This window comes from Oncorhynchus masou, chromosome 13 (genome assembly GCF_036934945.1).
Source record: "Oncorhynchus masou masou isolate Uvic2021 chromosome 13, UVic_Omas_1.1, whole genome shotgun sequence".
NCBI lineage: Eukaryota > Metazoa > Chordata > Actinopteri > Salmoniformes > Salmonidae > Oncorhynchus > Oncorhynchus masou.
In genome coordinates, this window is record NC_088224.1 from 45855613 (window position 1) to 45869304 (window position 13692).

Below are 13692 nucleotides of genomic sequence, written 5' to 3' on the forward strand. Positions count from 1 at the left end.
CAATCTCAAATTGGGACTCATCAGACCAAAGGACACATTTACACCAGTCTAATGTCCACTGATTGTGTTTCTTGGCCCAAGCAAGTCTCTTCTTATTATTGGTGTCCTTTAGTAGTGGTTTATTTGTAGCAATTCAACCATGAAGACCTGCTTCACGCAGTCTCCTCAAAACAGTTGATATTGAGATGTGTCTGTTACTTGAACTCTGTGAAGCATTTATTTGGGCTGCAATTTCTGAGGTTGGTAACTTATCCTCTGCAGCAGAGGTAACTCTGGGTCTTTCTTTCCTGTAGCAGTCCTCATGATAGCCAGTTTCATCATATGGGTTGATGGTTTTTGCAACTGCATTTGAAGAAACTTTCAAAGTTCTTGAAATGTTCCGCATTGACTGGCCTTCGTGTCTTAAAGTAATGGTGGACTGTCATTTCTGTTTTCATATTTGAGCTGTTCTTGCAATAATATGGACTTGGTCTTTTACCAAATAGGGATATCTTCTGTATACCACTCCTACCTTGTCACAACACAACTAATTGGCTCAAATGCATTAAGAAGGAAAGAAATTCCACAAATTAACTTTTAACAAGGCACACCTGTTAATTGAAATGCATTCCAGGTGACTACCTCATGAAGCAGGTTGAGAGAATGCCAAAAATGTGCAAAGCTGTCATCAAGACAATGGGTGGCTACGTTTTTGGTTACTACATGATTCCAAATGTGTTATTTCATAGTTTTGATGTCTTCACTATTATTCTACAATATAGAAAATAGTCCAAATAAAGAAAAACCCTTGAATGAGTAGGTGTGTCCAAACTTTTGACTGGTATTGTATAATAAAATAAATACCCCCTACAAATATGTAAATGTATTCTAATACACATAAGAATTCACACAAGACGCGTTGTAGCCTGCACATAGCCTACATAAGGTAGCCTACAATGTTGATACAGTATTGCATCATATACAAACACTGCTTCCTGCTGCCTCCTGGCGGCAATTACAAATATTTATTTAGATATTCAAATCCCCCTGCTGCAGGATTATTTTCCTCCTGTGACGAAAGTGGTCAAATTAAGATCCGACATCTGTACGTACATACTTACTTACTTAGTTAGTCCTCTTCATTCCTATGCAGAACATAAGGCATTCCAAATGTAAGCTACTTGCCTAGTATCCTACTTATAATAGTTTCCACCCCCAGGATCACCATCAGTCACAGACACCAGAGCACAACCCACACCTCTGGAAGCCTCCCTGGGAGCTCTCATCATGACAAACCACAAGCACGCTGGCAGTGGAGATGCCAAGACCCTCATTCAGAAAGAGCTAACCAACCTCATCAAGGCTAAGCCGCCAAACATTGCTGAGGTGAGTCATTGCAACACCTCGGGCCAGTTTCCTGGACACCGATTAAGCCTATAGTCCTGGACTAAAAAGCACTTTCAAAAATGAAGATCCATTGAGCATGCTTTTTTTTAAAGTCCAGGACTAGCCTTAATTTGTGCCTGGGAAACCGTTCCCTTATGAGATAGAAAACGCTATTCTAATGCTATTTTTTATTGTTAAAGATGCAGACCGGGATCTTAAGCACTTACAAATTCGTAACATATTTTACGAATTGGAATTTGCAGGACGTAACATATATGAAATGGATGAAGTAGTACACCTGTTTTTGCACTACTTTCAAAACTACATACTGAAATTATGCAAAAGCTCTGGAGCGTCACTTTAAATGCGTCATGATTTTAAGAAAAAAATCCACTTGACTGATTCTGTATTGCAGTCCTAGCCATTCGGTGTGAATGACAATTAAATACAGAAATCCTAATATATTGTGTCTTTCTTGTGATCCTATATTACATTGACATAAGCAGAAGGGTGGTCCTGAAGTGGGGCACCTGATGACAATGCTGGACCAGGACGCTGACGGCTCCATGAACTTCAAGAAGTACATCACCTTGATTGGATCCCTTACATGTGCAACTGTGCCCTAGCGGGAAAATGCCAGCTTCCATCTGCTTTGTGCAGTGTATTACATTACACTCGTGCAGCCCAGTACATAATTGGAAATGTATAATTTGATTCAACGCAATTCCCCCCTTCTGCAAATCAAATATGTATCTGTTCAGATTTTTGGTCTTTGGTTAAGCTACCAACATTCTCATCTCCGGAGCATTTAAAAAACTCCAATATTTCCCTTTGGATCATGGCACTTGCTTTCATGACTGTTACTTAAGTCAGCAAGTTGTGCGATAAGCCTACTCACTGCTGCGTGTGTTGGTGGCCTGATGGCGCATGTTTTGATAGGCCTACCATTAACCCATGTTATCCAGATCTATTAAAACAGCTTACAACAGAAATATAATTAGCCCTACTATTGTAATGCATGATTGCAATGCAATTCCTCCTCCTGCAAATCAAAATGCGTCTGGATTTACCGGTAATATTCTCAATTTCAGAGCATAAAAAAAAATCCCATTGGCCTATTTCCTGTGGGATCAGGCGCATGCTATGTTTTAATAGGCCCTCCAAGAACCCATGTTATCTATATGTATTATTAAACAGTAGGCCTGTAGGCTAGTGCTGGTCCTGCATGTCCGATGAGCAAGATGCACATCCAAATTGGAAGTGTGGGCTGACTAATCTACCAGCTCAAGTTTGTTGCCTATGTTGTAGGCCTAGTGTTAGTTTGACTCATTGTGTACAGTACTTTGCTTTATTTGACAGCATTATTTTAAAGGATTTGAGGGTTAGTTTAAGAGTTGGGGAAAACAGGGCAATGAGTCATTAGATCAACCATTGAAGATTTTATGCACAGGGAATAGGCTGCTATAAACCCATAGCACTGTTGATAGTATACCTTGGATACTGTGGATTGCTGCATGTTGCATACATGAAGTGTATAAACCCTGGATGACTGACAAGGGGCGCTGTATTGAAGTCCCCTCACAGCCATCTTCGCATCTCTGCAATGTAAAACATATTTTTGAAGATATAGAAGTGCATTTATTAATGTCTACATTCATTTCCTGACACATTTATTATATTACAGACACCATAATGCACACTTTTAAATTATATAATGTGAGCTAAACATATACATATATATATATATTACAAAATCCTAAAAGTATATATTTTTGGAGAGTACTAATGGTACTGTCCCCAACAACAACAAAAATATTTAAATAGCCGTGGGAAGTAGGGGTGCTGCAGATAGATTACAATAAAAAAAAAGTGTTAATAAAAAATACATATGTTTTTTAAAGAAAATGAAAAATGTGTTTATCACTAGGCCTTTATTACTCCTGTATGAGAGGAGCAGAGAAAAAAAACTCCTTATCAGCAGAGCCCGCAGAAATGCCTCCGTTCTTTCACCATTCATTGTTCCCATAGGGGGATTTTACAACCACTTCAAACAAGGTCTGTGTTTCATGTAGGCTTTCCCTGGCGTGACATTTTGATAACCGTGTCAATCTCTCTCGGACAAGGTGACTTTTATCAATATATTCAGCTCTATTTACCCCCAGATTCTAAAATACTAATTAGCCTCAAAGGCAACATGTGAAAAACTACAAATCCCTGTAAGCTCCTGTGAGTCATCTCTAGCTGACACCTTTGCTGTCAGATAGCTAACTACTAGCTACTGTGTTAGAGCTGGGCTGAGACAAAACCCTTCCAATACTCCTGCTCTTCAGGACTTCCTGCAATGACTGAAACAGACCAAAGCAGGAGAATAGTATTCCGGGTTGAAACAGTTTACCTAGTTGAGAGGTGATAAGACTCAGGCATACCCATTGGTTCTGGAATAGAGAAGGTTTGCAATTTTGCATCAATTACATGACAGTTATTCTACCTAAAAAACAAACGTGTGAATATCAATTACCTTCCACATTGGTAGTTACAGTCTTGTCCCATCTCTGCAACTCACATACGGACTCGGGAGAGGCGAATGTTGAGAGCCATGCCTCCTCCGAAAACACAACCCCGCCAAGCCACACTGCTTCTTGACACAATGCACGCTTAACCCGGAAACCAGCTGCACCAATGTTTCATAGGAAACACCGTAGACCTGGCAACTGTGTTAGCGTGCATGCTAGAGCACGATGGGACAAGGACATCCCGGACGGCAAAACCCTCCACTAACCCAGACGACACTGGCCCAATTGTGCGTCACACCATGGGTCTCCTGGTCGCGGCCTGGTACTGTACCAGGATCTGTAGTAAGGCAGCTAGCACTGCGATGCCATAGTCCGCTGCGCCACTCTGGAGGCCCCAATTCCAATTAATTTCAACCATATTATAACAAGTAGGACTAAATAAGGTTACATAACCGTGTCTAGTAGCTTTACTAATAATTTGCTGTCCAGAGTGTAACAGCAAACAGATCAATGTCTTCCCGAAGTAAAGTAAGTAGAAAGTTGACTCAAGAGAAGCAAATCAGTCAAAAACTCTCAAAAAGCCAGACCAAAATAATACAGCTAGCTAGCTAAACTAACTACAAGTCAGGTAGTAGGTTACTGGAAATAGGCTTCCCACCCCTCACCCACAGACACAAACAAACATGATCAAGAATGCCTCGCTTCATCATCAAAGTTAGTTAGCTAGTTAACTAGCAAGCTAGACTGTTGGTTTATAAAAGCCAAAGAAAGCTAACGTCGTTGTTAGGAATTTCTCATGCATTTAAATATCAAGACAAACAGATGGCTAATGTAGCCAGTCTACACTTAGGCTCCCAAGTGGCGCAGTAGTCTAAGGCATTGCATCTCAGCTAGAGGCGTCACTATAGACAACCTGGTTTGAATCCAGACTGTATCACAACCGGCCGTGATTGAGAGTCCCATAGGGCGGCGCACAATTGGCCCAGCGTTGTCTGAGTTTGGCCGGTGTAGGCCATCATTGTAAATAAGAATTTGTTCTTTACTGACTTGCCTAGTTAAATAAAGGTTAAATAAAATGTAGAAAATGGCTAACTAGCTAACCATTCGCTAGCCTACAACTCAACATCTTACAGAAACGTTCTCACTGGCCAAGCACACGCACGTTCGTGAATGGTCCGGTCACTTCTGACACCAATTTAATGAAACAGACAGGGAGCAGGTCTGTACCCTCAACCTTCTGGCACGAAGTCCAGCGCGCCATCGACTGTGCCCCAAAAGCATGCTCGAGCGGCAGAGTCGATATTTACGCTTATAAACCCAGGGTCATTACAGTATTGATAAAAGTAGATGTAACGGCGTTCTTCTGTTGAAGGAGGAACGGACCAAAATGCAGCGTGGTGGTTACTCATGTTTATTGATGAAAAATGACTAGACATGAAATAACTGAAACGTACAAAAACACAACAGACGGAAACGTGAAAAACTATACAGCCTATCTGGTGAATATAAACACAGAGACAGGAACAACCACCCACGAAACACTCAAAGAATATGGCTGCCTAAATATGGTTCCCAATCAGAGACAACGAAATCACCTGACTCTGATTGAGAACCGCCTCAGGCAGCCATAGACTACGCTATACACCCCACAAAACCCCAAGACGAAACACACCACAATAAACCCATGTCACACCCTGGCCTGACCCAATAAATGAAGATAAACATAATATATTTTGACCAGGGCATGACAGTAGACTTGTCTGAGAGTTATTTACACAGTTCTCAAAAACACAGTTATCAAAGTGTTTCTAAAATCCCCCATGGGAAAAAGTAATGGTGGAAAAACGATTGGAACCGTTTCCATGTTTGACCACTAGGTTTTTATGGGTATTATGACTCATACTGTGATACTTTATGGCCAATACATAGCATCAGCAATCCAGGGTTTATATACCTAAATGGTTGCATATTAAGGGTGTGTTCGTAAATTCACTCTAGAGTGTCAGAGAGCACTTGGGGTGTGCTCTGGGCGTTAGTAAATTCAGAGTGTTGTCAGATTGTCCATTTGTAAATTCAGAGCTGGTCCGAGTGTTCTGACCTCGCCCATTTTACTCGCCCTAGCAGAGCTGGTTAGGATGTTTTCATGTTATCGAGAGCATTGGTGATGATAACTGTGACACTGGCAACAACTGAATTACTTTTTTTGCCGACGTTTACTGATATCGGTCATATTGAACGGGTGTTGCACGTTCATAAATGCATCAGTTATTCTGCGCTCTGGCACACTCAGACGAGTGCTCAGAAATCGGAGAAAATAACCAGAGTGAATTTACGAACTCACCCTAATATTACTATTGTGATGTATAATTGCTATGGTAATTTGGAATATCCAGTCAATGAGCATTAGGGGTAATGTAGTCATTATACAGAATCTACATTGCAAGTGCTTACAAGTGCTTACATCATTTACATTGTAACAGCATGGTATCCCAGGGAAAAAAATGGAAAATAAACAAAAATACAAAACACAGGAGGACATGTTTCTTTTAAGCCTAAAATTAAGATATTCATCCCAAAATCAACTGCAGTTTAGAGGCTTAAGGTATAGATGCCACATTAATAAATGCCTGTTTAATTTGAATTTGTTTGCCCGGGTGTTTTCTTTGTGAATAAGGTTTTTGTTTTGTAGAATGAGGAATTTATAAGGAATTTTTTGTGTCAATAACATATGTACCAGTAGGCTAATTAATATGTAATAATAATATTATGCGGTGACACCATTTCCTTGTACTATAAGGATAGTTGAGATCAAATTGTATTAACATGGTTGCATTGGTTATGCTAGTAAATTAATGAAACTGTTTCCTATAAAAGTATAGCCTAACGAGTGTGTCTTTCTGAAATTCTGTCAAAATCAGCAAAAGCGTGGTAGGCTGTCTGTCCTGTCCCAGTATGGCGTCTGTGAGCGCACAGGCAGCGCCATTGAAACACACCATTGCGAACTCTCTAGGCCTACATCTCTATGGGGACAACGGGAAATAATGGGGAAGTGGGTAGACTCTCGTTTCATGATTATCAGTGAAATTAACGAATGTATAAAATATGAATGACTATGTATAGCTTTGTAAGACTATAAATATCTATATTTGGAGTAGTTAGAATGTCTGTTCCCCTGCTTTTGGGAGGAGCTAGCGACTTCCAGCAATTGTGCTAAAATAACGGGTTGGCTGGATATGCTTCCTTCAATAATCTCCAAACTGCATGCAGAGACATTCAAATGGTAGGTCTATACCTGCGTTCGTCTGACTCTGGGTAAGTAGAAAAACGACTTAAACAAATATAGTAGGCGACAGTATGAAGTTTGGCATAAACTGCTTCTCCAATAGAAATCCCACTTCTGATACCAGTGTACCGAACGGAGGGGAAGGGAAGAGAAAGGCAAACACACCCTGGTGCATGCCTGGGTTGAGAGGCAAACACCCTCGCGCTAATAGGGTTAACTCACTCGGTCGGAATTGTAACATGGCTCATATACTGGAGGATCGCTACAAAATGTTTTATCTTTGCCGTTAATAAATTGACAAAAGACCCAACGACGTTTGTAAAGCGTTTTTTTTGGCACGCGTTGATGAATATTTGCAATCCCACTTGACAGTGGCGAACCCACTGTTTTTCCCCCGGTGAACAGCAGTCATTTATTTTGTAGCCTAAAATATCAACGTAATTGAGGCCACTTTAACAGGGTTTATTAGGCTACACATGCTCAGGCTATATAGTCAGTTTAACCCCACCCCATTATATTACAGTGTAACCAGCCAGCAACAGCAGAGACAGAAACCCCTGAATCGTGGTAGATTTGCCAAAATTTATGCGATTCGGTAAAGGAAGGGTGGGAGACGTCTGAGCGGGGAGGATCCCCCCAAGCGCATCATCTGGCAGCACTTGGAATTGTACATTTTTGTGATCGGATGATCGTTGTGCCTACATTTGATTTCGTTACAAATTTATTTTCTCTCTTCCATTTGGCTTCATTTTTCTATTGGGTTGCAGGCCTATAATGTAGTCTATAGCCTTTACTTGCTTGCGTCCAGTTCCAGCCTTACTGCGCAAAACAGATGCCTTATTAGGGCAAGGCCTACTTCAGCTAAATTAACTGATCTTCCAGGATTTATGAATATCTATTTTGCAATATTTGCCTTTATGGCACCTGTTGTTATTGTTATGATAACGGTAGGGGTATCATGTGTAATTCATCGAAGGAGGCACAGTCGGATTGAACGCTCGCTTCAATGATGGACGCTCTGGTTCGTGAGTAGCCTGTGTCTGTGGTCGTGTCAGTGTGTGTTTTGTCTGTGTTTACATGTTTTGTTGTTTTCCCGTTGTAGTTATAGCCTCTGACATTTTATAGGCTAACGATGATGCATGCAGACAAATCTCCCCCTCACCCCTCCTTGTGGCGGGGCAGAAATACCCCCCCCCTTTCAGTTTCTATCCTCTCCGGGAGCATCGCTCCGATAACCATGGAAGAAACCTTCCTATCATGGCGGCTAGATTCCAGGTGAAGGTAAGAAATGCGCTGTTCTGGAAAACAAGCTGGTGAGAGACAGACGTCGCATTGCACAGCAATTTGCTCTGAAATAGGCTATCTGAACAAATTGCTGGTCTACATCAGTGTATTTTAGCATAGCATGCACTGTAAAGAAAGGGGGGGGAATAAGTAATTGTTGTTTTTAAGGTAATATACTGTCTGCCATTTACCTGTACTGTTAAAGCAAAGTTTAGACCTATTTGGAATTTATGGTAGGCTAACATACTGCACTTATCCCCCCCCCCCCCCCAGTAATTTACAGGTAACTGGCTGACAGTAAGTTAGGGGAGACCAGGGATGGATGTAACATCGGTTGATTGTAACACTCTCAATATCCTCAATCAGGAACAAATTAGAATCACAACTCACTGTGCACATGCCGTTTAATCCTCAACCCTCATGTGAAGAAGTAAGACCCGGTGATAGATTTTATTATCACAAATCTGATTTTGAGGTAAGAAAGTACTTTTTTGCAGATGGTATCACCTGCTTTGTAGTTTGATTCACCAAACGTATATCAGGTTTATAACCAGTGTGTGTAGATATTTTTTATGTAAGTCAGCAATGCTAGAGTTTTAATATGTAGCTGAAATTAAGCTAGCTGAAGACCGCAAAGGGTCATGGTTAGTTGTAACAAGCCTAAGGAGGTCTGGGTGCAGTCGTAGGAATATAAATGATGGGCCCACCAAGCCTGTATCCCAAGACTACCATGCCACTGTCCCAACTGTGACTCTGATTGAATGAACATGTACAACACACATGCTCTGCCTTTCTCAGACTCACTCATTCACTCACTCACCCTCACACATACATGCACACACACATGTTTTTGTTAAAAAAAAGTTAATGGAGCATAAAAATAATACACATTTTATGATTATGATTTATTATATTTTTATTTAAAAAAAATTCTGCCACACAAAATGTTAAACATGGCAATGTTGTTCTCATGTTCTCAAAAAATACCTTAAATATTTCGTTGCATGTCATGATTTATGCAATTTTTCAAACTGTTACATTTTACCCTAAGCCCTGTTACCACTGTCCTGGGAGGTGGGGTAAATTGTAACATTTCACTCCTTGCATTTGAGACAAAGTCACACCGTGTCTGTTTGATTTAGAGAGATAATACCTACACTAATATGTAGCAGACAGATGTAAGTTGTTCGTATCTCATTTTGAATATAGTAGCTCAAACAGTCTCTGAAAAATGAACAAAAATGCAAAAAGTGTTATAACCAACCCTACCTAAAAATAACATGATTTTTTTTACAGTGTGGATATTCCTTGTTTAATCGGCCGCTTAGACTGAAGCGTAAAATATAACATTGATCAATAGGGTAGAATGCAGGAATTTATCAAATAAACCATTTAAAAATACTTTTGAAAACAACACATTATTCTTCATGCATGTGTCATTTTGAACACTCATTTACATAGGGTACAGCTGTGTGACTGTTAATGATTCTTTCCTAAAGATGTACTGTTCATAATTATTTGGTTCTTTACTAGACCCACACTACTTTTTCAGAAAATTATTTGAAATAGCGCCAACATTCATTTACATGCATTCAAAACACGAGTTGAAATGTCAGTTACCTGTGTGATATCATAGGTCTGAGTAAACTGTTATCAATTTATCATGGATATTCTGCATGTAGTAATCACTTACTTACATGATGTACTTTACTTACTTACTTTATTCCTGTGCAGAACATAAGGCATTCCAAATGTAAGCTGCTTGCCTAGTAGTCTACTTATAATAGTTTCCACCCCCAGGATCACCGTCAGTCTCAGACACCATGGCACAGCCCACACCACTGGAAACCTCCCTGGGACCCCTCATCATGACATTCCACAAGCACACTGGCAGTGGAGATGCTAAGACCCTCAGCAAGAAAGAGCTAACCAACCTCATCAAGGAGGAGTTGCCCAACATAACTGGGGTGAGTCAATGCAACAACTCGGGCCAGTTTCCCAGACCCCCATTAAAGCTTATCATCCTGGACTTAAAAAGCACTTTCAATTAAGATTGTCCATTGAGCATGCTTTAAAAAAAAGATGTAATCTGCAAGGAGGAAACAGCAATGTGGTATAAAAAAGGAAATACAGTGCATATTCTGTTGTTCTATCGAGCCGACCTGGTCTCAGAGCATTTCGTATTATTACTGTACGTAAGACCGATAAGCTCCATTTAGAATGATATGTTACATTTGGTATGGTTACATAAGACAGATGGTTACTTAAGGCAAAAATCAAAGGAGGGTGCTTTGGTGGGCGTATAACGCGATTGTCTAGCAACCCAAAGGTTGAGAGTTTGAGTCTCATCCCGGACAAATTTAGCATTTTAGCTAATTAGAAACACCTCAACTACTTACTATTTTTTAGCTACTTTTCAACTACTTAGTATGTTAGCTAAACCTTCCCCTAACACTGACCTTAACCCTATAACTTAACTCCTAAACTTAACCCTAACCCTTAACCCCTAGCCTAGCTAACGTTAGTGATCTAGCTGAAGTTAGCCACATAGCTAAAATTCGTAACATATCATACATTTGCAAATTCGTAACATATTGTATGTTTTGCAACTTGTAACATAATACCAATTGTAATTCGTAACATATACAAAATGAGTGATGACATCCACAAATTAATACATACCAAATGAAACAAAAATTAAGTATTCCAGCTTTAAAGTCCAGGACTAGGCTTAATCTATGTTTGGGAAACTGGTCCCTCATGAGACAGCGAATGCTATTCTAATGCTACTTTTTATTGTCAAGTGTTGTGATTTTAATAAAAAAATGCACTTGAAATAAAGTTTGATTGTGATTGACTGATTCTATATAATATAATAATAATAATATATATTGCATGGAGTCTCATTCATTTAGGACTAATGACAGCAAAGTAAAGAAATCTTCATGTATTGTGTCTTCCTTGTGTTCTAATCCCCTGCTTATGTTCTTTTGACATGAGTGAAGTGTCAGCAATTCAGTGTGAATGACAACAAAATACAGAAATCCTAATGTATTGTGTCTTCCTTGTGATCCTATATTACATTGACATGAGCAGAAGGGTGGTCCTGACGTGGGTGAGCTGATGACAATGCTAGACCACGACGGTGATGGAGCTGTGGACTTCAAGGAGTACATCACCCTGATTGAATCCCTTGCCTGCATGTGCAACTGCTTCCTGGAAGGGAAAATGTATCTTCTATCTGCTTTCTGCAGTGTATTGCATTAGGCCTGCATGTCACATTAATAATGTCTCATTGAGTAAATTGCATACACGCCTTCCTCTGTGTCCACGCGCATGCCCATATGCACACAAAGACGCAAAGAGTTGCATAACTCTGCAACAATTATAAGACTGATCCTCAAATACATGCACCCAGGTGGATTCTCTTGTCAGAAATTGGCTCAATTGGTAGTGCATGGCGCTTGCTATGCCAGGGTAGTGGGATTGATTCCGGGTACCATCCGTACGTAAAATATATGCATGACTAAGTCGCTTTGGATAAAAGTGTCTGCTAAATTACACGTATTATTATATATTAGGCTATTAAGATCTAAGGAATGCTGCTACACAGAGCATGTGAGATAGTAAACACGATGTGTAGGCTATTTATTTACTGTGTTGTGCATGTACAGTAATTCAATCAGTCTGTTTGGAATTATTGATATGTTTTGTCTTTACTGCTAATAAATGGGGAAAAGACCCAACTAAAGATTCACGTTGGTGAAGCGATTTGTTTTGCATGCTGTCACGGGATTCTTCCGTCGAAGGAGAGGAGGACCAAAATGCAGCGTGGTTGAAATTCATGTTTGTTTTTAATAAGAAAACTATACATGAATAAACTACAAAAACCAACAAACGTGTAAACCCGAAACAGTCCCGTGTGGCACAAACGCTGACACAGGAGACAATCACCCACAAAAGCCAACACCAAACAGGTTACCTAAATATGGTTCCCAATCAGATACAATGACTAACACCTGCCTCTGATTGAGAACCATATCAGGCCAAACACAGAAACAGACAAACTAGACACACAACATAGAATGCCCACTCAGATCACACCCTGACCAAACAAAACATAGAAACATACAAAGCAAACTATGGTCAGGGTGTGACAGTACCCCACCGGGTATGTACCGCACCGGGCTATGCACCCGCACTGGGGACGCCGTGCGCTCCACAGCATAACACGGTGCCTGCCCGGTCTCTCTCGCCCTCCGGTAAGCACAAGAAGTTGGTTCAGGTCTCCTACCTGGCTTCGCCATACTTCCTGTGTGCCCCCCCAAGAAATTTTTGGGGCTGCCTCTCGGGCTTCCTTGCCAGCCGTGTTCCCTCACATCGTCGGCTCCTCTCTCCGGCTGCCTCTGCTCTCCTAGCTGCCTCCACCTGTTCCCATGGAAGGCGATCCTTTCCCAGCAGGATCTCCTCCCATGTGTAGCAACCCTTGCCGTCCAATACATCGTCCCATGTCCATTCGATCATTAAGTGTATCTGTACCGCTCCTGCTATCTCCAGAGAGTTGAAAACAGCAGGTCTGGGACAGGTAGCACGTCCGGTGAACAGGTCAGGGTTCCATAGCCTCAGGCAGAACAGTTGAAACTGGAGCAGCAGCACGGACAGGTGGACTGGGGACAGCAAGGAGTCATCATGCCAGGTAGTCCTGAGGCATGGTCCTAGAGTTCAGGTCCTCAGAGAGAGAGAGAGAAAGAGAGAGAATTAGAGAGAGCATACTTAAATTCACACAGGACACCGGATAAGACAGGAGAAGCACTCCAGATATAACAGACTGACCCTAGCCCCCCGACACATAAACTACTGCAGCATAAATACTGGAGGCTGAGACAGGAGGGGTCAGGAGACACTGTGGCCCCATACGATGATACCCCCGGACAGGGCCAAACAGGCAGGCTATAACCCCACCCACTTTGCCAAAGCACAGCCCCCACACCACTAGAGGGATATCTTCAACCACCAACTTGCCATCATGAGACAAGGTTGAGTATAGCCCAAAAAGATCTCCGCCACGGCCCATCCAAGGGGAGCGCCAACCCAGACAGGAAGATCACGTCAGTGACTCAACCCACTCAAGTGACGCAACCCTCCTAGGGACGGCATGGAAGAGCACCAGTAAGCCAGTGACTCAGCCCCTGTAATAGGGTTAGAGGCAGAGAATCCCAGTGGAGAGAGGGGAACCGGCCAGGCAGA

General features: G+C 41.4%; 1 protein-coding gene across 3 annotated transcripts; it reads left to right on the forward strand.

Moving 5' to 3' along the window:
- The first annotated feature begins 2072 nt into the window (after positions 1 to 2072).
- Positions 2073 to 12200, forward strand: LOC135552426 (protein S100-A1-like). 3 transcript variants are annotated; one of them, XM_064984023.1, is made up of 3 exons: positions 2073 to 8186; positions 10246 to 10412; positions 11542 to 12200. In XM_064984023.1, the coding sequence occupies exons 1-3, from the start codon at positions 8168 to 8170 to the stop codon at positions 11710 to 11712; spliced, it is 357 nt and encodes a 118-aa protein (XP_064840095.1). In that variant the 5' UTR covers positions 2073 to 8167; the 3' UTR covers positions 11713 to 12200. The 3 variants fall into 3 exon arrangements, with proteins under 3 accessions (XP_064840095.1, XP_064840096.1, XP_064840097.1); XM_064984024.1 differs by having other exon boundaries at positions 2073 to 8182; XM_064984025.1 differs by lacking the exon at positions 2073 to 8186 and adding an exon at positions 8198 to 8442.
- Positions 12201 to 13692: the final 1492 nt, after the last annotated feature.